General features: G+C 40.8%; 2 protein-coding genes across 3 annotated transcripts in view; one reads left to right on the forward strand and one right to left on the reverse strand.

Annotated features, from left to right (window-relative positions):
• Nucleotides 1-24,199, reverse strand: part of MGLL (monoglyceride lipase) — a 102,479-nt gene extending 78,280 nt beyond the window's left edge. The window contains exon 1 of the mRNA XM_072934685.1: nt 24,097-24,199. Coding sequence (XP_072790786.1) covers nt 24,097-24,115 — 19 coding nt within the window. The 5' untranslated portion in view covers nt 24,116-24,199. The remainder of the gene's footprint in view (nt 1-24,096) is intronic.
• Nucleotides 1-26,033, forward strand: part of KBTBD12 (kelch repeat and BTB domain containing 12) — a 40,759-nt gene that overhangs the window by 907 nt on the left and 13,819 nt on the right. Inside the window, exons 2-5 of one of the 2 annotated variants that reach the window (XM_030283292.4) lie at nt 7,750-8,884; nt 9,818-10,088; nt 13,253-13,403; nt 24,332-24,529. In XM_030283292.4, coding sequence (XP_030139152.4) covers nt 7,815-8,884; nt 9,818-10,088; nt 13,253-13,403; nt 24,332-24,529 — 1,690 coding nt within the window. In that variant the 5' untranslated portion in view covers nt 7,750-7,814. The remainder of the gene's footprint in view (nt 1-7,749; nt 8,885-9,817; nt 10,089-13,252; nt 13,404-24,331; nt 24,530-26,033) is intronic. The other variant, XM_072934683.1, reaches the window with a different exon arrangement.

A 26,033-nucleotide genomic window follows, 5' to 3' on the forward strand; every position in this document is an offset into this window, starting at 1 on the left:
TATTTGCTTGGTAGTGATTGGAATTGGAACTGGAGAAATTCAGTGGTTATTTTGGATTCAAACAGTAACTAATGGAATCCTGACATCAAGTTATATTTGCACCTTATTACAGTCTCACTGCTGAATGACAGATTATTAAAGTTTTTGCATACTAGCATTTGCTCACCAGAGAGATGCATGCTCCAGAGTTATGTAAATATTAGCAATTAGAGTTCACAATCTTTTGTAAAAATGCAAAGAGGGCCTAGTTTTCACAGTTATTAAATTATGTTTCTTTTAATTGTAATGCAGTCCTGTTTATATTATATGATATAACTGTTCTGGAAAGTGAGCCTTTCCTATACTAGCCAGTATATTTAGAGAAATGCAAAAAGAGAAACTCCTAAGGCCCTTGTCAAAAACTCCTAGGCTGCCTAAAGAGCTACTGAAATGCATTTTAGAAATACATTTTCATTCTGTTGGCATCTGTCATTGTAAGAAACCTGTACATCCTCCTTCTGTGAGTGAGAACTTTGCAATTTCAGTTAGTTTTTATATGCAAGAAAAATTATCTGCATATGTGAACTGTAAAAGAAATGGGCTTGGTATGTATATCTTTAGGTTCTATTCTTCTCATACAATTAATGCACATAATTGGCTCAGACTGGGGTTTGTCTATAGGCATTTGTTTGTTAATAGAACCACAGCAATTTTCTACTTAAATTGTGGGATTCTTTTCACTGACTTCACTGGGCTTTGAACCAGATTAAGTCAGGTGAAGGCACATTCGAGAAGATGGCCCACAGGGTCTTTCATTTCCAGCTGCTTTGATTTTTTTTATGAATCTGTAACAGTTTAAAGAAAAAAAAAATATGCCTGGTATTTGCTGAGATAGGATCAATATTAATCCAATCCCACATCTAGGCCTCTGAGTTGGCAGTACACAGAGCTCAAACTGTCAAATCTTCCCAGAATCATGAACTACCCAAAGGCTTTGAAAACTGATCAAAGCATCTTCAGGTCTCCAATGGTCAATCATACTCCCAAACACAGTTTTTTAAGCTGTGCAGCTTCCTTAAAAAAATCTCTCTCGTAGGTACCAAGTTTTCTCCTAGTTCAGAGAACCTTGTTGAGTTCCATTTTCTTTTTATTTTAAATTAAGAGCAATGCAGTGAGAAGGAAAATGAAGCTTCTGCAGAAAGGCCAGGCTGTGAGTGTTGCAGCCTGAGTGGAGATGACTGCAGGCTGTGCTGGAATGCGATGCTTGGAGCAGCAGGGATGCAAGGATGCACAGATGGTGTGTGAGCAGGAAGCTGATTGGCTGAAGGAATACATGAATAGCGTACGAGTGTGAAGCTGATTGGCTGAAGGATGTGCGGATGGTGTATGAGCAGGTAGCTGATTGGCTGAAGGAATGCATGGATAGTGTATGAACAGGAAGCTGATTGGCTGAAGGAATGCGCGGACCATGTATGAGCAGGAAGCTGATTGGCTGAAGGATGCCCAGACGGTGTATGAGCAGGAATCTGATTGGATGGTAGGATGTGTGCACGGCAGCACTGCAGCTGAGCCAGCCAATGGGCGCCTTCTTTCTGTTCAGTTCTGTTAGGTGTCGGTTTGGTTTCAGTTATGTCAGGACAAAAGTAAAGGTATAAAAAGGGACCAATTTTTACAATAAAATTATCTCCTTCGGATGCATAAGGGGGTCCGTGTTGCTTTGTTCCCCACTCCTACAGGGCTGATCCTGAGAGAACAAGAGGGCTGAGCAAGGAGGGTTCTTTCAATGACTTTACTAGAAGCTGAACCCATCATCTGGCAAATTAGAATTCCCTAAGCTATTTAAGGCTGAAGTTTCACCTTTAAAAGTGATGCAGACACTTCAGTTCCTACATTGCACAGTAAGCTGAAGAAGGAGCTGGGCTTTTAATGTAATTAGATGCCTTTGAAAGCCTGAAAATCTTAATTCTCTAAGTAACTGGCAACTGACTGCATATGGAAAACTTCCAGAAAGGTACCCTGGCTGCTGGTAGCTACAGTGATACTTGAAACACATCCGTGCACTAAATGTATAACTGTTACAGAGAACCATCTTTTAGTGGCACTTGCCTGTATGCCTGCATGAACATACATTTCCTAAAAGAATTGGTTGTTCTCCAATTCTAATTGGGGATTCTTAATGTTCTGCCACAAGTTGGTATATTTTATCTGGACAGAATGAATGAAATTAACTCAAGATATCATATCCGAGTCAAAGCAAGAAAGTAAGTATTCCCTGAAACTGTGAGTGACCTTTTCAGCACAGATCTCCAGCCACAGACTAGAGATGCTTCTTAGTCTTACCACCAATAACTATAATCTGAATTGGGTTTTTCAACCAGCTGGACACCTAACTGATGTTGATTTAGTCTGTGGATTTCATCACAATTTGTCACGTATGACCATATCAGTAGTCTTAAGACAAAGTATCTAATTTATCCCCTATTATCCCTGAAAAAAATGAAGCCAATTAGATTGGATTGACACAATTTGTTCTTGATAAATAGGTGCCATAACTGCTTTTATCACCTTGTTACCCTCTAAATCCTTATAGTTCAATCACATAATAATTTCTCCTGGCATCTTTCCAGGTGTCAGAATTAGGAGAATGATTCCTATTATTCTACAGATATAGGAACATCTATAATTCATTGGAAGCTTCCTTTATATATCTTATTATACCTGTTCCCTGTATCAAGATTAGCATTATTATTTGCCCTTTTTGAGCACTGTGGGATCTTTTGCACGGTTTAAAATCTTGATTTTAAATGCCAGCACAGCCTTCATAATTGAACTCTGAGATTATAACATTATTATCATCTGGGTGCTGATTTCTGCCTCACTGTGGCTGTCAGCCAAATGTCATAATGCATACAATTAACAGATTTGCTTCTCAGCTTACTGATAACAAAGGAAGCACAAATAATTCATGGGCAGAGGCACTGGTCTTTTGATGTGATTGAACTCTGATCCTTTCAGCACCTGAAGGGAGGCTGGCTGAAGGCAGGGCAGCCTCATTAAAGCAGAGAAAAGGAAAAAAAAAAAGCAGAGGGGGAAGAGGAGGATGCAGGAGGAGCCCCCCACGCTGGGTGCTGTGACCTCTGCTGGGCCAGGTCCTGCAGCTCCCACCCTCCCACCATGACACGGAAACAGGAGATTCCTTGGGAAAATAAAAAAAAAAAATCTATGTTCCAGACAAAAAATACAGACAAAATAATGTCTCTTATTACAGGGTAGCTTTTTTTTTTTTCCCCAGAGGTTGGGGGAAGTTTCTGATGAGCTACTTCCATATGGTTTACCGTCCCTTTTCACTGGGGCAGTTCAAAGAGCCTGCAGTGTAACTGAGAATTGAGGACAGCATTTATTTATAGTTTGATAGCCTCATAAAAGCTGGAGAGCTGAGCTCACAGCAGTGTGCTTATTTATGTTTTAAACTGCTCATGCAGCATGCTACTGCCTCACAAAGTGTATGCTGGAGCTCCTGCATACCATTATGTATGGCTCTTTGTAGGTTCATGGCACAAAGGAAAAAAAGAAAAGGTAAAATTAGACTAACTAAATGGTTGATATAAAAATTAAAGTAGCAGAGAGAACAGGAGAAAAATTGATAGCCCAGCTCTCAAATAAAGTCACATCCAATGGAGGTTTGCATCTGAATCCATTTTTCACAGTAAAAGAAAAAAGTATTCCAAAATTCCGAGTGAGGCATTAACTCTGATTTCAGCTGCTGGTGACATTATACAGGATTTGAACCTTGCACTGGAAGTTTTATAATGACAAGTCAGCCTCTGAAAAAAGCTCAGAGCAGTGTCTCACTGCAAATTATATTTGCATCACACTTATCCACTCTTTTGCTATCAATGTACCATCTTTTTCCCCCTGTAACCCAGCGGGAAATCAAAGCAGCACTGTTTCATTATTACCCTTTAATAGTCTTTCCAGTGATATAAAGGAGAATATTAATATCCTTCCAATGACCTCACCTAAATGCTGCTAAAAGCTAGAAGCTAAGTGACAAGTTTGCACCTAAAGCACAGGGATGAATTTTTGAAGTTAATGAAAGGATTTCACCCCTGGGTTTTAATCCTGTTTTCTTTTTAACCTTTTAGCTTCAGTTTCCTCAGCTGTAGAATGGAGAAAGTAGACTCACATGCAAGTCAACAGCACAATTTTGTTGAGTACACTTCAGTCAGGAGCTGGCTATGCTGACAAAGCTCAGAGATAAAGAAAGTGTGTTCTGACAAGGAAAAGTGAATAGTGTCTTCTGGCAAGAGTGAGGTAACCACACTCTTCCTACAGCTCTGCCTGGGGAAGCAGCATTGCTCTGCAGAGCTGTGTGAGGTGGGTGAAGACAGGCTGGAGGGTTGCAGGGATCCTCCTGGAAGGTGCAGACTCTTTGCACAGGATGAGGTGATAGTGGGCTTGGAGCAGGTCCAGGAGAAGGGGCCCAGCCCATCTCCTGCTCCCAGGCTGTGGCCAGTCCTGCTGCTGCTCCTGGGGAGCACATCCAGAGCAGGCCCAGCAGCTTTGGGGTGGCAGAGGAGACCACCTGCCCTGGGTGCAGATGGGCACTGCCCTTCATTGTCTGGGCAGTGGCTGTGGGACTTGTCCATTCTCAGGGTTCTTTTTATGACCCCCAGATCATAAAAAGTCTTTTCTTCCCAGCCCCACAGCCAAAGAAGAAGTCCAGATGTGTAAGTTTTGCTTCTCGAGGTTATTTATTTTCTCTTATCTATAATATTCTTTCTCTGAGCTGCTAAGTTCTGTCTGGCAAGTCGGGTCATGGCATTCTGTCTGCACTTTAGGGCAGTGTTTACATTTTATACTGTGAACTACGGGTGCTCTATTTACGATTAACTCCCAATACTTATCACCTGTTAGACAGTGTGTCTCTACTCTAAACCAATAAAAAGTGTCACCATCACAGTGAAAGATGGAGGACAAGAAGAAGGCGAAGAAGAACAAGACACACCCAAATTCCTCCATCTTGCCTCCTGAACCCCATTTTAAAAATCACCCAAATTCTACTTTTTCACCCTGTGTTACATTAACTCAAACTCTTGGGGCCTGTAAATCTTCACACAAAGTTGGCAGTTTTTTCCATGGGCTAAAATCGAAGCCACAGGTGTTTTTGACTTCGTGCCAAGGTCTCCAAGCCCTCTGCCAGGGTCTCGAGACAGCCAGGGCAGCCAGAGGGATGTCCTGGGTTCCCACAGTCCATCAGATTATTAATACCTCAAGTAGCACATTAATGGCATGAGCAATGTTTTTCCTCAACAATGCTGTTGCTGAGGCCTTACTGATGAATGAGCAGAGGAGATGCCTGCCAGAGTGTTGTGCCAGCTGTGCTGATCACTGGTATGAGCACTTTAAAATTCACAAATCTAATGAACAGTGTAATCACTGATGAAGTGTTGCTCTTAAGAAAGCTAAATTAACAGTGAAAGAAAACCTAAAGGTGACCAGCAAAGGAAATGAAATCATAACTCAGTTCTACAGACAGCTTCTTCCTGAGCTGTACAAAAATCTGGGGGAAATGATAGTGATTAATTATCTCACTTGTTCTTTACATTAAAAATACATATTTTGATCCTTATGGAAAAGCTGGGGGATGCATGAAGTTTTGACATCTCAGAAGAGAAAGAAGTTGATCATTTTGGAGGAAAAGTCATGATTAGTCAGATTGTGAAATAGATTAGGGCTTGTTGGTGCTTACTAACACTTTCATACAGCTGGAGATGAACAACCTGTTTCAGAACACTACAGCTCATCTTCTTTAAGATGTATGTGCTTGTGGTCTTTGAGATGGTAAGCACAGTTTCTGAGCTATAGGGAGGTTCCTTTATCAGAATGCAGTGAAGATCAAATATTACAAAATTATGAAATAGCACAAGGGAAAAACAATAAACTGTCTAATTATCATGTAGGATAAAAAACCAGAACATTTCCTATCTTGTGAAAGGCTTCTACTGACTGTAAAGAGTGCTCCAGAAGTAGTCAATACAGGATTAACATCCATGTTTTCTCAAATGCAGTATTTCATTTCAAAGGAGCTAGAGGGGGGGAAAAAAAATCTAGATTTTTGAAATACCATCTCTGTCTTTTTTGTACTAAACTTGCTGTTTTGATTGAATTTTAGAGTACCATAAGAAGAACTCAGAGCCTGGCTCACATCCAGATGTTAATGTTTAGTCTTCCAAATTCATTTTTAAAATCTAGTAATAACCCAGTTTCATTTCTTAGATTTGTTGCTTCTGGTTCCATATTTAGAAAGAATATGGAAAGACTCAATCAAATCAAGGAAATGCCAATCTGCAAGCATGCTTGGCTTTTAAATTAGCACTCAAAGTGAGGAATCTACCTAACTGTAGAATGAGGACTAGTTCCAAAAACAACTCAACAGCTAAAAGAGTAGGTTTGAGTTTGGTAATATAGCTGTAGATTTCCTTTCCACCTGGGAAATAACTGTAATATTTTTAAAGATCTATCTATCTAAATCTGTGGAGAAATCTGGACTCTTCGTAAAAATATATTTAGAGGAATTTCAAGGTATTTAACATACTCATTTTTGTATGTTGATGCATGTTTCTTTAATGAAACTAAGAATTCTCTTTGTGCTGCCAGGATTTGAGAAAACCAATTCAATCTGTAATACAAGCCCTTGATCCTGCAGGTATTTAAGCTGCTGAGGAATGTTACTCATTTCAACAGTCTCATTAAGCACTTTGTAGCATGTTTACAGTGTGCTTCAAACATGGTTATACCACAACTTTAGGACTTGTTCGTGTACTGGTGACTCATGACATGAGTCCTTAATGCATTTCTAAAACAGAACTGTCTCATTACCATATTACAGCCAAAAACTGTGATAAGGACTGGTATCCCTCAAGTGATGGTAAATGTCATTCTCCCACTGAAATTCTACACCTGTACTTCACATTCTGCAGAAAGACAGAGATTCATTAAAGGATCTGCCTTCAAAAAAACCAACAAAAAACCCCCCAAAAAATAAATCAAAAACCAAACAGAAATGAGACCAGAAATTTCCCTTTTTTCCCCCACATAAATAAAACTGGAGGGAGCATGTTAATAATTACAATTTAATTTAAAATGTCCCTTGAATTTACAGTGAGCGGAACCAAAATTGTGACTCTGCAGCACATAAACATCCTGCTCAGAAGAAGGACGACAGCTTGAAATCTGGCCTCTATTTACTGATTTTATTTACTCTGTTTACTTTACTTCTTCCAAAAGAAGCATTAGCAACTCTGTAGAAACCAGTGACCTTTGGTGTGAGAGAGAAAAGAATCTGGCCAGTTGGACCAAGTTGCTTCCTGCCACTTCACTATCAGTCCTTGGGGGTAAAGCTGCCTCTACCCACAACACTGCATTGACTCTCTCAGCTCAATTTTTATAGGCTCTGTATCAGGATCAAGGAAAAGAGGGAGAAGGCAGTTGAAAAAGGCTGCTTTGAAGGAAGTCTGTAATAGTCTTTAGACTATATCACAGAATTTGGGGGTAGGTATTGAATACTGAAGGTCCTTTGAAGTGTTGATTTTTCTTATATTTTGTCTTGGAGATCTTGAACCTGAGACTTCACCATAATTTTGCACCATTTTTATACCTTATTGATTCGTATCACACCATACCGATTATTAACTTTAGGTAATTAGAGCAATATTCATTTGCCCAATAGTTTGTTCTTATTGGACAATATTATGCTTCTATCTCTAGAAACAATCCCCATGAAGACCTTTGGTACTGAGGATATTTAAAGAGAGGCAGTTTGGAGATCAACCATGGATCGCAAGGCTGAGGAGAAGAGAAAGCAGCGCCACAGCTTGACTTTATTGGAGCAAGTAAAGAGGATGAAGGAATCAACCCAGATAATCGATGTGGTGCTGGTTGCAGAAGGAGAGAAATTCCCCTGCCATAAGGTGGTGCTGGCTGCCTTCAGTGCCTATTTCAGAGCCATGTTCACGTGTGGCCTGGCAGAGTGCACGCAGAGGGAGGTGGTGCTGCACGACATCTCTGCCGAGAGCGTGTCCGTGATCCTGCACTACGTGTACAGCGCCGAGCTGCGTCTCACCGGCCACAACGTGCAGACCGTCGCCCTCGCTGCCTTCTTCATGCAGATGGAAGAGGTGTGCGATATGTGTCAGAAGTACATGATGGACCACATGGATGCTTCCAACTGTGTGGGCATCTACTACTTTGCAAACCACATCGGGGCGGAAGATTTATGTGACCAAGCGAGGAAATATATGTATCAGCATTTTGCTGAGGTGAGCTTGCAGGAAGAAATTCTAGAGATTGAGTTCCAGCAGCTGCTGACTCTCATCAAATCAGATGACCTGAATATTTCCAGGGAGGAGAGCATTCTGGACCTCGTCATTAGATGGGTCAAGCACAGCAGAGAGTCACGTTTAGAACACCTTGTCGAACTCCTCAAGCAAGTGAGACTTGTGCTTGTCAGCCCCTCTTTTCTTGTGGAAGCCCGGAAAAGGAACACAATTATTCTGTGCAATTCAGAATGCAATGATATGTTTGAGGAAGCACTGAAAACCATCCAGCTGTCCAGCCACCCTTCCCTCAGCCTGAGGTACGGCATGGAGACTACGGATCTCCTGCTCTGCATTGGCAACAACTCCCATGGCATCAGGTCCAGGCATGGCAGCTATGCAGATGCCAGCTTTTGTTACGCTCCTGCGACACGAAAAACGTACTTCATTTCCTCCCCGAAGTATGGAGAGGGCTTGGGATGTGTTTGCACTGGTGTTGTCACTGAGAAAAATGACATCATTGTGGCAGGCGAGGCAAGCGCTGTCAAAATGTCTAGACAAAGGACCAGGAACATTGAAATTTATAGGTGTGTACCCTCTCTCAGAAATCCCCTAATTATTTAAAAAAAATTAAATCTAAATAATGTTCCTGGGGACAAAAAAGTAAAAAGACCATTACACAAAGCACTTTTCACTTGATTTTTTTTCTTACAGATTTTGACTACTTTGACCAATTTGTCACAACTTATTTTCACAGCTCTGAATTCTATACATACAACCAAATTCTTCTGAAAGAACAAGGAGTTATTCTTGTGGTGTCCCTGAGTAAATGAGCCAAATTAGATCAATGCATGTAGGTTTTATATTCTCTTTACTCAAATCTCAGTGTTTTCCTTGGATACTTCTTTTCTAGGTCATTAGCAGGGGGAAGTGAGCCAAGTGATGGTCCAATGAGCCCAGTAACACAGAGAAAATGTGCTTCTCTGTTGATGTTGATGATAGTGTTTCATAGATTAAATATAATGATAGATGGCTCAAAAACCTCATTCTATTTTTGCTCATATCCTATTCAGATGCACACATTTTAAAGAAAACCAGACATTTCCTGGATTAAAGATCAAATTTTTAAATGGTGAAAGCATTTTCAAATGCAAATGCCTATATTTGAGGAAATAAATTCATAGTGAGGCAGGTGACGTGGCTTTCTTTTCAGCAGTGTTGAGTTCTCACTGCTCCCACTAATTTCAGCAGAAATTGTGATTGAGAAGCACTTGCAGAAATAAGTGACTTCTTACCTTAATTAGGGTAAAATATCTTTGAAAGGACACCTAGGATTCCTCATACTAAAAATGCTTGATCTTGCAAACATTGGGCTCAATTTTATAACTTCTCTGTGAAGGAGAGAGTTCCTCTTGTCATTGTATTGAGTAAACAGTGACAATCAAAGGGGGTAACATTTCCAAACAGGCTGATGGGACCGGGGTGAACCAGGGCATTTACAGCTGTGGGTTTTCCTACAGATACCACCAGAGAGGAAACCACTTTTGGCACAGTCTGTGCACCACTCAGCTCCGTGAGCTCTACGCACTGGGCACTGCCCACAATGACCTCTATGTAATAGGAGGGCAGATGAAAGAGAAAAATCAGTATCTGGTGACAAACTGTGTGGAGAAGTATTCCATGGAGCAAGGCACCTGGAGAAGCACAGCACCTCTGCCTGTACCACTGGCCTGCCACGTGGTGGTGACAGTGAAGGAGAAGCTGTACGTGCTGGGTGGATGGACACCACAGGTTGAGAATTGTGCCCATTTACTTTGTTTGATTTGTGTACTAACAAGAACTGTTGTGTGATTTTACAGTGCTTCTTTTCATGGGAAAATTCATCAGTGATAACAGAAGAATAAGTTGCTCACATTCCTCTGATTAAACATATTCTGTAGAAAAACCAAATAGGGTGAAGAAGAATAATATCCCTCTATGCCATACTCAATGTAAATACCAACTTCAGGAAGGGCAGTTTTTATTCACAGAGATGGGGAAAGTGGGCTAGAGTTTAAAATATATCTCCTTTGTCATTATAGGTTCCATCCTTTCTGTTCCTTATTTACCATCTTCCTAATTTTTCTAGATATAATAAATAATGGCATTTAATCATACAGGGACCCTTAACTGTACCCTGTCTTCAAAAACCGTGTACACAGGTACACTTCAGGGACAGATTTATAAATGACATTTAAAGTTCACCTTGATTCCTCAGGAAGCCTTCTTGGTTAACTATAGTTAATTTATTTGATTTTCATGACATTACATTTTAAATGAAAATTCAAAACATTCCCTGGGAAACAGAGTCTTCCAACAAATCCATTTATTTATTTCTGTTGCATTGCTTGGCCGTGTAAAGTTTTTACAAGGATTTTCGACAGGGCCACTGATACTTGTTCAGTAGTACAGGGATTATACAGAGCTATGCTACAAGGAAGATGGATGTCAAGTGCACTGTTCACTCTCTCCAGTTGCTCCCAGTGCAAAATATCTTTTTTTTTCAGAGTCTAGCCCATTTTTATTTATTGATTGGTGAATTTCTAATTTGAATGCTCAGGAAAAAGCCCCACATTCACTTGACAATGAAGTGGAGCATCTGTAATCCTCGTTGCAATATGTTCAGACTGTCATCACAACCCAGTAGTTTCTTGAAATAAATAATTGTTTAAAGTATTTAAAAGTGTGATGCAGTCAGCTAACAAGATTTCCACCTCTTTGAATATTTTGAGTGTGGGAGTCCCCAAGGAGGCAACAAAAAGATCAGAGAGTATTTCTGACACAGAAACAACTGTTCAAGGGTATCTCATGTGCAAAGACACTTAATGTAGAAACAATCTGTCTGTAAAAAAAACTTGAACTGAAAGATATGTCATATAACAAAGGTAGATGTTGAAGTCAGACAACCAGCTTTGTTAAGGTTTTTTACAGAACAGACTGTGAGAGGGAAAAGTGGCTTAGAAGCACAAGTCAGGAATATTGAGCCAAGAATAATTTTTTAAACCCACCTAAAGTGGATACCTGCCTACCAGTACTATCAGTAACAATGCATGGGTGTCTCAGTTTATATAGAAGTATATTTGAGACGAGCAGATTAACATAACAGCAATTGATCAAACCTCACAGCTTTGTAAGATTATGGTGTACCTGCACAGACCAGAATAAATTGGCTAAAGTACTCAAAAAAGTGCTTTAAGACCTGCACTACAGAGTGCTGAATTCTTCTGGTACCATCCATCTTCCCCCTGTCAGATGCAGTGATTGCATATGTGGGGTTACCACAGCTGCACTGGGAAAGCCAAAGCGTTGGCCAAGGCAGGGGCTGTCCCTGTGCTGGAGCAGCACTGAATGTTCTGTCAATCCTGAACAAACAACAGCATTGACAGACTGCCCTAAATGCATGTGTCTATTACAGGATAGAGAAAAATACCCTTCCCACTCAGGCTTTGTAATTGAAGTAAGACAAGACAAGTCAAGCCAGGACATAAAATAACAGCTCAGGAGAGCAAGGACTCGCTCGTAGCAGTGCTTCTCTGCTCAGCATTGGTCTGGCCCCTGATGCCAGCACAATTAAAACCCAAAGTGACCCCAGCCTTGCTAACTGGGGGCTGTTAGAGAAGACAGTGTTTGGTGAGGCTGACAGGAAGATTTCAGACCCCTGGGACACACAGAAGGGCTGCTGGAAGTTATGTTTTCTGTACACAGAGAGAGCAGGGTGCACTCCAAGGAGAATGTCACCACAAAAATGAGGTTGGATGTGAATTTACAGCATGTCAAGTGGTGTCTTCTCCTAAGTACATGTTTAGTCTGTGCTGAAAATACTCAGCTTTCAAATACCCCTCTTTCAGTGAATAAATTAGCGTTTCACACTTACCACGGAGAAAGAACATGCCCCGGGCACTTACAGGAAATAACCAAGGGGCTTTATATTTACTCTGTAGTTTGCCTCCTACTATCTTGTCCATGGCATTAGTGTTGGAAAGGTCTTTTGGGAAAGAAAAGTAACAAGAAAACAAGGACACATGTAACGCCATCACAAGTAAGCAAAGTATTTCTCTCCTTCTCACTCTCTCTATGTGAAAACTTTCATCCCAAAATATTTCAGAATCCTCCCTCCACATCCCACTGCTAACATTCAAGGGTGTCATACCCAGAAAACAGCATCTGAATTCCATGCATTGTATAAGACAGGCAGAGAAGAGGGAAGAAGATTAGAGAGAACAAGAGGAGTAGGAGTGAGTATAAAAAGTGTTATGGCAGCAAAGATATGGTGAGGGGGTTAGGAGCTTATTATGAAAACTATTGAAGTTACAGCTGTTGAACAACAACATTACTGTGGTTGGGCTGACTAAATAAACATGCAAATGTTTATTAGGATTAGATATACACATATATATATATATATATATATATATATATGCATATAAACATATAAACATACATACATACATACATACATATATATATAGGACTGAGAAAGGCCAGCTAAGTACTTGACTGAGACGCATGGTACAGTCTGAGTAATAGTGGAAACAGATTTCAACATTAATCAGGAAAAAAAAGACAGAATGGTTTTCCCTCATTATTATTAGGACTGTACAGCAGCCTTGTGGAAGGGGCTATGTTTTTCCAGAGCTGGGAACCTTAACCCTAACCCTAATCCTCAATGTTTTGTTAGGACCCAAATCCTTGGCTCTCTTGCTGCAGGATGTAGATACCCACTTATTCCTTTGCCTTCTAGAGCAGACTCCCAGCCATGGGTGCTGGCAAACCCTGGGGAGTACAGTCCCCCACAGCTGTAATTGATGTGTTTGTGCTATTTATCTGCCGAGCTGTCTGCTGTGATTAATTGCCTGCAGGCATGTGTGGAGGGCTCCAAATGTTGTGTTATTATATGGCTGTCATATTTCATGCAGATGGATCTGCCTGACGAGGAGCCGGATCGATTAAGTAACAGAACGTTTCGGTACGACCCGCGCCAAGACAAATGGATGGAAAGAGCTCCGATGAAGTTCTCCAAGTACCGCTTCAGCACAGCCGTAGTCAATGGGGAGATTTATGTCTTGGGTAAGAGGAAACAGATTTTTAACAGATAGCACCATGACTTTTTCTTCTTTCCAGCAATTTGCCTTTGTGAAGTGAAATATCTCACCCTTTGTTACATACTGTAGGACAAAGTGCCTCGTGCTAAATGGAGAGTATTTTTCGGAAGTTATTTGTTCCCCACACATTATTTTTTCCTTCTGTAATTCATAGGGATCAAATTATGTGAATATGACGTGTTCTGGATTTGTGAAACAAAGATGCTTCACTTTTTCAGATATTTTTCTTTGGGGTGTCAGTGAGTGCCATAAATAATAATGAATTTTAAAAGGTGAATACAGAAGCCTTGAAGCACCATTTCACAGGTGAGGAGTGAAATGCTAAGGAATATATGCGGCATCATAAAGGAAAGACATAAAGAAAATTTTGATTTCCCAAAACCAAGATCATGAGTGTCTCCTGACAAAACTAAGTGAATACTTCTCTTCCTCCTACCTCACCATAGTGATTAAAAAAAAAAAAAAATTTCTTAGCAGTTTTTGCTAAGAATCCTTTGAGGTTTTTGGTTTCAAAACAGTACTTTGACCAAAAGATTTACAAGTTGTGCAAATGAGTTCAATAATCTCCTACCTACCCCAAAATCCTTTGCCCCAAAATCTTATTGTAGATAGATATATGACTGTAAAGTTCTTGGAGAAATGGGGAAAAAAGTTCATCTAGTCAATCTACAGGTGGGCTGTGAGTGATTCTTGTCCTTTCATGCTCCCATGGTCTCATGGGCAGCTTTAGGCATGAAGAAAGCAGCAATTCGATCAGCACCTCAGGACATTTCAACCCCCTCTACTTCAAACTACTCCTGCTTACAAGCTTATCAAGGTGAACACAAAAATACAGTCTTATCAGCTTAATATACCTCCTGTATCAGGGTGTTCTGGCTTTGTCTGGGTTGTTACATACCAGGGATAAAGCAGTTTGTTCCTGGCTCATAATACAGAAAGGGAGCTATGCAGGAAAGGTGTCTTTGAAGCAGAAGATGAAAATGGCTTTAATGGTGCATTTGTCTTCTTTTAGAGAAACTTCCTTCTCTTAAGTGATTTGAGAGAGGTCCATAGGCACAACCAGGAGGAAGGGTGAAAGAAGCCCATATAGAAAAGTGAGTTTTACAAACAGAAAGTTGGGTCATTATTGTCAAAGGTTAGTGATAGAGAATGTCAATGTGCTGTTAAATAATGAGAGTGTTGCCTGCCCAGGTTCAAAGGTGCTTTGAAAACATGGAGACTTTGTGCTCTGAAAAAGGTTAAATATATATAATTATTTATACTGACACTGATGCTCTAATGGGGCAGCAGAAGCAGCTGGAATAGCTGGGAAGAGAACAGCAGCATTCATGTGTCTCAGTAAGAAGTGCTCCAAGATCAAGACCTCGAAGGCTGTGATGACACAGGGAGTCAGGGAGCAAAAAAAAGCAGCTGCCTTGGGATGCATGTGATAAAACAAATTGACAGTCTTCTTCCTAGCAAGCCTGATACTGGCACAAGGAAAAGGACTGGCTAATGGGGAAAATCATCCATTTTCTTCCCTCAAAATCTCACAAAGCAAGAAGCATATGTGAGTGATTACAGTAGTGAACTGTACAGATTGAACACAAAACACAGCTTTAAATCCAAATAATGCCTGTTTAAATGGCATTGAAGAAAGTTCGTGGTCTCATGGACCTTCAGAAGCATTTTTCTAATTAAAAAAAATAAAAAACCTTGGTGTAGCAGCAGTGCTGCAGTATTCATGGAGCTGAACACTAGCTTGAATTACCTGCTGGCCAATACCAATAATTCTGTGTGTGTGTGAGAGAAAACCTTTGTCACAAACTGACCTGAGCATGGGTGGTAACAGGGTTTTGCTCTGTCTCCATCATTTTGCTGGTTTACACACCATCCCATGGCAGTCTTTATCTGAGCCTATTCCTGGGGGAACCAATGCACTTAATGCTTAGGTTAATAGTTTGCTGCATTGGACCCTTCACTCTTGTCACTAAGTCTAACTAAACATTCATAAAGGCAGTGCTTGTTCTCAGTTTTAACAGTGTAAATCCGGGGTAATTTCACTGTAATGGACAAACTTGCTTGTGATTTATACCAAGGGTAACTAAGCTCACACACTGCTCCAAACAGCAGATTTTTGAGAAAGATTGGGCTATTTTTACCATTACATTTCTGAGCCTGCCTCCCTTCTGATGCTCTGCCCACTCAAGGTGTAATTGCAGCAAGTGCAGACACAGATGAGTTACCATCAGGTAGCAGGAATATCAGTTGCAGAGAAGACATTTTGACCTAGGTCTGGGCTGCTTTCACAACCTCCTCACTGTCAGTTTTCACAAACCTTGTAAGAACTTTAACATACATAAATCTGCAAAATTTCGTTGAAACTGGCCAACAGGCACAAAAGCTATGTAAGGCAGAGAAAACAATCTAAATGCAGATATAGACCACACATATAATTGCATAAGTCTTGTTTTCTTCAGAAGTCAGATAATATTACAACTAAGTTTTTATTTGAAAGACAAGTATGAGCCAAAAATCCTTGGTCAACAAATTCTGCCTTTGAATATGCTGGTTTAAATCCACCTGCAAGACTATGGGTGGCAACAGAGATTTATCTGTTAAAATTAAGAAGACAACGTGGTTGCTAAATGTCATCACAGTCTGAAAACTCTGTGGAGAGATTAAAGCATTTTCCAGGACCTCTCAAAGTGATGAAGCAGTTTCCAAATGAACTGTGGCTGGAAACAGTGATACAGACATGATACTGGCATCTTATTCTGCAGACATCACACACGGCCTCATCTCCAGCTGTAAACTCACACTTGCCAATTGTAATTAAACCTCACAGAGAAAAGTTTCCTTCCATGGTTTATCTGTGGTGACAGGTTCATGTTACCCTGTGAGTTCTTAGGCTGCTGGGCTGTGAGGTGGATCCAGCTCCCCTTTGGACATAATTGTGATGGTAACTCCAGCTAGGGGAATGGGCAGTTCATGGCATTGAGAGGAAGGCAGTGAAAGTGTTCCTAATCTGACTGATGTGGATCATGGAGATGATGTTCAGGAGACAATGGGAATGGAAAGAATAGAGGTTGATAGTAACAGAGCAAAGAATAGCAACTGTCATGAGGGTGGTAAAACCACTGTAGGCTCCTCAAAGCTGTGGATCCCTTGGACATCACCCAGCTTCATAAGGAGTGTCAGGCACTCTGGGAATCTAGAAAGATGCTGTCAAGGGTGATTTGTGCAAAAAGACACATTCTGAAGAAGATCATTGTAGGCACAGAGTTTGTGTTGATTGGGAGTGGGGCCCAGCCTCATCCCCAGTGGGCACAGCTGTGAGCAGCAGGTGAGCAGCACTGACAGCAATGAGCCATGGGGTGCCCAGGTGCTCTGAGCAACCACCAAAGGGAACAGAGGCACTTCAGGAACATGAGGGGATAAAAGGTTGGGCTAAAGAACAAGAAGGGCAGACCCCTGCAGCCTTCTGGAGTGCTGTGATGTTACTCTGCATGGGCAGACACCTGAAGCCTTCTGATGAGGTGAGGTGTTACTGTGTATGGGGGAATGCTTAAAGCCTTCTGGAATTGTATGGTGATGCTCTGTGTATTTGGGCTTTCTCAACTGTGACAGATGATAGATTGTTCTCATGTAGTGGCCTCAGAGATAGCTCAGGCATAATGATTAAGTTTTTGTGCTATAAATGAGAGAGACTTTGTCTCTGCTATTGATATGCTCCCTAATCCTGATGGGAGTTTCTCATGGTGGAGTGTGTGTGCACAGAACTTGGATATCTAGCAGGTTCCTGTGCAGCCCCAGTCAGGGGATGCTCTGTGAAGGGGCCGTTCAGAAGCATGGAATGGCACTGCTTGGGTTCCCACAGAGATCCCCCACTTCTCCTACCATTCCTGCTCCTTTTGGGGTGGATCATCTCCCCAGGCATTCTGCATCCAGCTAAGGAGGTCCACTGGGGGCTGCTGGAGACAGAGGAAGGAAAGGAAGGGAGGCAAGGTAGAAACAGGCAAATGCAAGATATCTTCTGTATGCCTGGAGGACCACACCCTGCTTCCCAGGAATAAAAGCATGAAATAAAGAGGTAGTTGTAGCTGGGCAGATAGTGATGCAGAGAGATAAGATTTCTTTCAAGCAAGTCTTGAAAACAAAGTCCTTAAATGAAGTAAGGTTGCCAGCTCTTTTCAGAAGGATCCCTTACACAGGTGTAAGTATATTGAGGAACTTTAGAACATTCATGAAAAATCATTGCAGAGAAAGTTGATCCTCTGTAATGTCTGTGATGTATAAATGCAGTTTCTATCATAAATATGAACCAGAAAGAATTGATGGACTGCTAGCTTTGAATAAAGTGAAGTAGCAGACTCTTTGACAGGCAAGTATAATTTTTGTTCTCATCCATGTAGGTGTAAATATGTAGTAAGTAGTCTGCTGATGGCAGTTGTGTTAAGATCATTTTATTCTCACCCAGATCAGAAGCTGATGCTTAGGCTTTGAAGTGTTAATTTCTGAAGAGTCCTATTGGCACAGCACAGAGTATGTAGTCACTGTCCAAAAACCCTTCCCAGACTAATTGCCAGCTCCAGCATGTAAAACCCTAATGACTTGAATGGAGTTATTTTAGAGTCAAGCTGATGGAAGGAACACGAGAAGTAGATCAGAGTTTTTGGTCTGAGTAATAGCATTGTTCAGGAACCTGTACTGTGTGTCTTAATCAGCAATCCTGCAACAGAACTGTCTGTTTGTTGTGTGATGATTCTAGAGACTCTCATGCTATTTATACACCATACATAATCCTCATAAGTAAATGAACAGCATTTCCTAAGGCTCAAAATTCTTTCTCCTATTAATCTCTTTTAAGTGGTCTCAGCTCTTTCTCTCCATATTTTCCCAGGAACATAACTATATTTGTTGGAAAGCCCAAGAAAGAGCAGTATTGTGTTCTTAATGACAGAGGCAATTGAGACACTTTTGGAAGAAAACCAGATGGGAGGGCTCTATTTAAGGTCGTGCATTTTTAATTTCTCACTTAAAAAAAATATCCTTTGCAGCTACTTCTCTAAAAACTTATCACAGCCAACATAGAAATTAGGAAAAATTATCCAAATGAATCAGTTTGAATGCCATATTAATTACTTATGTGAAAACACACTCAGTAGAACTAGTGTTTCTGAAATACAGGTCACTGGTAAAAAAATAAGTTGTATCACCATGACAGCTTTACCATGTGTTGCTTTTATACTGTATAATTCTTGCTTTATAAATAATAATGTATTGACGGACTTAGGCGACAAATTCTTGTTGGGAAGGTTTAGGAACCAAAGAATTTTTATCCTCCTCAGACTGGCATCTTACCTCTTACAACTTGGGCTTTTTCCCCCTGGGTTCTTGCTGAAAGCTTCTTTTAAAAGTTTTAAACAGTTAAATGAGGTTCAATTAAATACTGAATGTCTTGATCATAAAATACTTACTTGAACATGTACTTTGGGGTCTCTCTGGAAAAGAAAGCGTGTGTAGGAGGAGCTGGAAGGAGACATTTTAGCTTTCATGCTTGACTATTAACTGTGCATTTAAAAAAACACTTTCTTTCAAAATAAACATGTCTATTTATAAATATGCTTTGGATTTCTGACAAGTAGCAGCTTTTGGGTCTGATTCTGAGCTTTTATACCTGTGCAACAGCCTCCAAAGTGTCCATGTACAGGAAGGAACAAAAATAGGCAGATAAATTGGTCTGATAGATGAGACTGAAACTGCTTTCTACGCACTTAAGGATTTTCAAAGGAAGTCAGAAAAGACATTTTATGAGAAGAGAAACTGAAAGATTGACCACGCTTAGGAAGACAATAATCTGTTTTTCCAGCCCTGCTTCTAATCAATCTTATGCCCTCGTGTCTTCTACAAGCTGCATTACCTCATCTGCTGTGCCCTGGGTTAGCAGAGGATGACAGTGCTGCTTGGTTTCATCTCTGGAAGTGCCTGCCAGGGCTGCTTTATGGCTCCCTCCATTTCTCTGCCATGCAGCCCTGCTTAGCAGAGAATGAGAGAGAAATATAACTACTGAGACTCAGCTTGAGTGCTGGTAATGAAGGGAAATGTTCCATAAGAGATTAGCACTATTAAATTCATTGTGCATTCCAGAGATCAATTTAATAATGAATTATTTTACAGGAGACAAATCTTGGATTTCATTTGCTTGTTGAAGAGCTACTTTTTTTTACCATTACCCAGGTTCCTTTGATAAAAATTCAAAGAGGCACTACTAAGAGCACATGTTGCTTGGTACTGTGATCTGAGGACTCAGTTATAGGATAAAAAATAACACTGTCAGTACCCTGAGGGCACTAACAACTCTTGATCATCCTGAGCAGCACCACCTGAGACCTCTGCTCACCCCTTTTGCCCATTGGTCTGGGAGCATCAGTTAAATACAGGTCTGAGGGGTAAATTCTTTCTGTGCCTTTGCCTGACATTGCAGGTAGGGCCTCCTGCAATCACCCAGCCCTGGTGCTGTGCAGCTGTGCCCTCATGGTGAGCTGGCTCAAGTTCCCTTTGGAAACAGCTCTGCTCTTGTTCCCTGATACTCTGCCCTGTCTGAGATACAGTAGGGCATGTCTAATTTCAGGTGTCTGTTGGTGGGGAAACCAAATTATGTGGTGTGAATCTGGTAGTCTCAATGGGGCACAGTCCTGTGTGGACCCCCAGGCACCTTGTGGGTGTTATTTTGTTCGACCATCCTGTCTATGCAATGAGCAGTCTAGACTTATGTCTGTGTGCTTTTCCTGGAGGAAAAGGAATTGTCACTGTTGGGCTTGGCTGCCTGGCAAATTTAATTCCATAAGAGCTTGGTGTGGATGAGACTTAGAGGTGCAATTCCTCTGTGCTAGTGCCTGCTTTGTGTCAGTGACATGTGTGAAGTCAGTGCATGCAGCCCTTCAGTGGCATCTGAAATATCTCCTAGGAGGCATCTGAAATATCTCTTAGGAAAAGTGCAATTGTAAAAAGTCTAAAGTTGAAAGGGTATATTTTGTAAGGGGTGGGAAGACTGAGTTCTGGGATTCAATCTTCTCATATAATCAATGTGATAATGACAGAAATGTTTAAAGACTCCCAGTGAGAAATCATCTTCCCTGCACAAAGGACACATAATTGAGCTTTAAGCAGAGAACTGAACCAGGTGGGGTTGAATTCACCTGCTCTGTTAATGAGTATGGCTTAACAAAGTACCTTCCCCACATCATGGGCTTGGAAATGGACATTGCTGCCCTTGGCACACCTGCTGGGGCTGCCAAGAGGCTGTGACCAGGTGTGTTTTACTGACCCCATCTATAGTTTTGGGTGGTTTAAGGCACAATCTCAAGTACACCAAACACTGCTGATGGATCACTTGGCACAGGAGTGTCCCTCAAATGACCTAAACCCCTACGCCCTCTTCTACACCCTGCCTTTGCTCCCTAAATGTCACCCCCATTTCCATTTCATGTAGCGGCTCCTGTAGGAGCAGAGCATAAGCTCAGTTTTCCAGCTGCTCTATCCAGAGAACCTGAGGTAAAGGCAGTCTTTGTGGTCTTAACCATAGTTGCCCATGTCTCCATGTGCATTTCTGATGGTTTCATAAAAATGAATAAAGAAGCCAGTGGGACAGGATGATCTGGATTGAGTGATGGAGCAGAAAGTGGCCAGAGTTGTTTGACATAGCAAAGGGGCTTTTTCTGCCAATTTGAAATCTTGCATGGTATATACATTGTATATTATGAATAGCCTGGTTAATGTGAGATTCCTCCACCTGGCTGTAGATGTGAATTGATTTAAATATGGGACTTTTTTGTTGTTATTGTTTTTATATTTGGTCCTTTGGAAAGAGTCCTGAGACATCCATTTCCATAGAGGAAAAAATATGCTTTCTCACAGGAGTAATTCTCAACTGCTGCATTTGGGGACACAGAAAAACAGTGCTCAGAGAGTCTGATATCCTCAGCTCCTTTGTTAGCAACCTTTCAGTGTTAAATTGCTTTAAGAGAGGAGGTTGAAGTTCATGACTTCTTGTTTTCCATAATGCTTTTCTTCTAAGCTTGAAAATTAAATTTTAGTCCCCTCTGATTTTTCCGTCTTCCTTTCTATTTGCTGAGAATTTAGTTTTGCTATTGTAAATTGAATATGAAATTGGATTTAGCTGAAATAGATGTGCAGGCTTTAAATAAAATGGAAATGTTTTGTACCTTCAGGACTGTCTCTGATAAAGATAGGATTAAAGAGGTTAAATATAAATTGCTTAAACCACCTCATGAAGGTTTAATAAATGCTTGAAAACATATAGTAGCTCTGAAATTTTTGAAAAGATGCAGCAATAGGTCCTGGAAAACTACTTTTCTAATAACTATACAGGAAAAAATATTTAGTGGTGGATCCCCTGGACTGGCAGCTGAATGTCTTAATTAACAGATATTACCTTGCCCCACAGTTTCTCTGTTTACAAAATGGCAATAAAAGCATGGTAAGAAATAAACAGCTATTATGCTTCTAGAAAATTTAAGGGCCATTTTGTTCGCCTCCCCCTCCCTGCTTGAAATAATAAGGCAATCACCTCAGTTATTGGTTTCTGACATGCTGCATGCATTCCCTAACTGGTACCATTTATTCCTGTGATTGAAGAAGAACCTCTCATTTTTCACATTAAGACTTTTCTTTTGGGTGAGTGCATATTCTTCAGTGGGGTACAGTAACAACTGGGGTAATTTAAAAATATTTAGCTTGACAACCAACAGCCATCTGTCTTTGGCACCACAAAGATGTATCGTGAAAGGGTTAATTTAGTCTGTGGGAAGTTTTAATATTATAGGTTCCCAGTTAAAACTGCCTTGAGAATCTCTCTGCATTACACTGCAGTCTGTAGAATAGTGGCAAATTGTCGTGCATGCTGTATGCCATAAATCTGCCAATGGAAGCTGTACAATCAGAAACCATATGAGATAAGTGATCAATTAATTAGCCTTATCAGTTAAAAAATGTATTAGCTCTTAATTTTTTTCTTGATAAATCAAGGCGAATATTGTCCTGTTCAAAGAGTCACCTCTTTAATGAGGCATTAAGTAGTGGAAAAGTCTGCACAGGAGAGGATAATGCTTCTGGTGAAAAGAACAATACAGTAAGTACATGTCTGAATTCTGAAATACCCCAAGGAACAGCTCAGTGAGACTCCATCATAAGAAAGGCTCAGCAGGATGATGCTTCCCTTTTTGACAAGGAAATGATTAGCAAAATCCCATGACCACAGTTAATCTGTACCTCAGCTCTTAGGTGAATCAAGCCTCAGAGGAGGAGCCCATCAGAGCAAATGCTGCTTTAATTGAGGGTGTTAATACTGAACACATTTTGATGCCAGCCTTGTGTAAGCACACACTAAGGGGTATCTAGTACAGACTGCAAGGACCTTGCTGATGGGTATTGAAGCAAGTAAAGGCTCTCTGTGCTGGAAAAGGAGATGAAAACCAAACTTGGTGAAGGTTTTCAATTTCAAATATTGAAGTAAGTAAAATACTGTTAATTTCAGCCAGAGGAAAATTTCCTGCTGATGATAATGGACACTGAATTTTAGTCTACTTTTGCTGCTCTAATGCAGATTTAACTGATTTTATCTTTGCCTGACTCTAAAATGCAAATCAGAAACACAGTGCTAGCAAATTTGGAGCATTGCAGTCCCCATTTATAGGGAGCTTCCTTGTCCAAACACTTTTGGAGAATGCATAAGAGATTAAAAAAAAATAACATGGTCCATTTTAAGAGGTAGATAGAAAATCATACAAGTAAAACTTGTAGCACCAGGGTCTCATTCCTCTGACAGATCAGTTTAACAGCACTAGGGACAATAAATTTTAAAATCAGCTGAACCAGCACAGGTTGCACTTGCAGTCCTTTCCCTTTGCATATGCAAGGGCATAATTACATGCTTACAATGCATTTTTGATTTGCACAATTGAGCATCCCTACATGTGTATAGGGAATGCCAGCCTTCATGTGGAAATGGCTTGCCTATTGCAGCCATTTTGTGTTTAAAAGTAGTCACAAACACACCCATGCACAAAAGAATGCCATCAGTGCTCATTACAGGGTATTGTGTCCATTGGCACAGATGGAAAACCTGCAGGGGGAACGTCAGCATATTAATTCCCAAGAACCAAAGGCTGTAAATTCAAAATGTGGATTAGATCACTGGAAGGGATTTGGAAAGGCAGAGTTTGCAAAGTACTGTCAGTGCACAGTGTTTCCAGTGTGCACAGGGATCTCAGGTACATCTGCAGCCTGTCCAAGCAAAAGGAAACTGGGATCTGTTTCAATCCTGCATACTGACTTCAAGCACCCTAATTAACCATTCAACAGTAGGGCTTGTTGCTAATAACTCAGCTGGCTCTCCTGTGTGTTGGATGGGTTTGTTACAGGAATTCTATTTGCTTTAAGAAATAGGTGTAATTTGCCATAAGAGATGGGTATAATATTTTTCATTCATTGAAGAAAACTAGCCAACAAATGCAAATTATTGTTGGTAACATGTGAGGGTCAAATCCAACAATGGTATTTGAAAATTAGGTTTTGATCCATTGCAATTTGCACAGCAAATAGAACAAATAATTATGACAATTTCTAATATATGAGAAGAAAACAAAACAAAATACCTTTGTGTTTTGAAGACATTCTGCTTGTCCTTCCTTTGATATGAAAGTTCAGACAGGATCTTGCTTTGGTGTCTGTGGATAATGTGCTGTAGCTTCTGCTTTGTGTTCTCACAAACTTCTGAAGCTGCGAAGAGGAACAGTGGGAAATGAGAAGATGCAAACAGAAAATGCAGCCAGCAATGTATTTTACAGCAGAACGTGGCACTGCTACATTTGACCAATGTGTCTTTTGCAGGAGGAATTGGGTGCCTTGGTTACGACAGAGGACAGACACGGAAATGTCTTGATGCAGTGGAGATCTATAACCCTGATGGAGACTTTTGGAGGGATGGACCCCCTATGCCTTCTCCTCTCCTCTCCTTACGAACAAACTCCACCAGCGCAGGCTGCGTGGAAGGGAAGCTGTACCTCTGTGGAGGATTTCATGGAGCAGGTACTAAATAAGCCCAGCATTCTCTGTGTAAACAAAATCAGTTTCACTGGACACAGACTGACCTGATCAGTGGTCAGCCCTATCAGATGTGGCACTGGCATGCCCTGGAGTCACAGAGCTGATTCTGCCCTTTGGACTGCCAGCTCCTAATGTCAATATGAATTGGGTTCTGTTTGACTTTTGCTTTTTTCCTTAACAAAACACAAAAATTTAACGATGTTTCCGATCTGTTTCTAAACCTGTCCAAGTATAAAACCTCAGCAGAATTTGTTGCGGTGCTTGTCCCAGTGCCTGGCTTGCCCAATGCTTGCAGGCACTGCGGGCAGCGGGGACCACGGGTGACAGGGACAGTGGCTTGTGGATCTGAAGCCACCAGACCCAAGGAGATATGAAGTGATGGAAACAGAACTAGAGGAGTTGTCCTGATGGAGGAATCTTATATCCGAGTTTATTGGTGTGCTCTAAGGAGTGGCCTCACCTCAGGGGAAGGCGCCTCCAAAAGGGGGAAAACCTAAAAACACAACCCAACAAGAATTATTCTGGATTTACATTTAGAGTCACAGAAATGAGGAGCTTAGTGTTTTATGGACATTAGAGAACTTGGTCATATTTGTTGAAGGTTAAGGCTCTGTCCATCAGTCCTTAGCCATGTTATCTCACTCTGATGACTTACTTGTATGCTCTTTGTAATCAATGTTGGAAAAGCTTGTATACTTAATGAGGACCATGGGTAGGGAACTGTGATACAAAGAGACTAAAGTTCCAGATCTGGTGATTTTAAATAATCTTAGCCCCAGGGACACCTTTCTTCTTTGAAGTCTTCCTTCCAACTTTGCTTAGCTTTATCAAGGTCTCCAGTGCATATAACCTATTTTTTTTCATTATTAATGCAAAGGATTGCAAAACAAGTACACTTTAATGATTCTGCTACATACAGCTGCCACTCCAAATCCCTTTCTAGGAGAAAGCAGTAATGCAGATAGCAATAGCAGTTTTCCACTGCTAATAAATATCATGTCAACCCCACTGTTGACCAAGAATGGTCATGTGGTATCACTGGGAGGCATGTCCTTCTCATTTACAGTTTTACTTGTATAACAACCTCTAAACTTAAAGCTACTGTTATTTTAGAATTATGATTTCTTTCATTTGCTAGTGTTTGAGGAAGCTGCTTCCTAAAAACAATTGTTTGGCATGTTCTCAGGTCGTCTCTGATGGAAGTTCTGTGACGTCAGAGAAATTTTGCTTATGACAAATCACTGCGTTTCCATAGCAAACCTTGTGCCATTCTAGTTGTGTTTTTCTCAGCAACATTATGAAAGAGCCTAAAGTTAGTGGGTAAAAATTTCAAAAGGCTAATCATGGGAAATGGTTGAGTCACCATCCCTGGAGGGATATAAAAGACGTGTAGATGAAGAGCTTGGTACATGGTTTAGTGGTGGGCTTGGAAGTGCTGGGTTATTGGTTGGACTGGATGATCTTAAAGGTCTTTTCCACCCTAAAC

This window comes from Taeniopygia guttata, chromosome 12 (genome assembly GCF_048771995.1).
Source record: "Taeniopygia guttata chromosome 12, bTaeGut7.mat, whole genome shotgun sequence".
Taxonomy (NCBI): domain Eukaryota; kingdom Metazoa; phylum Chordata; class Aves; order Passeriformes; family Estrildidae; genus Taeniopygia; species Taeniopygia guttata.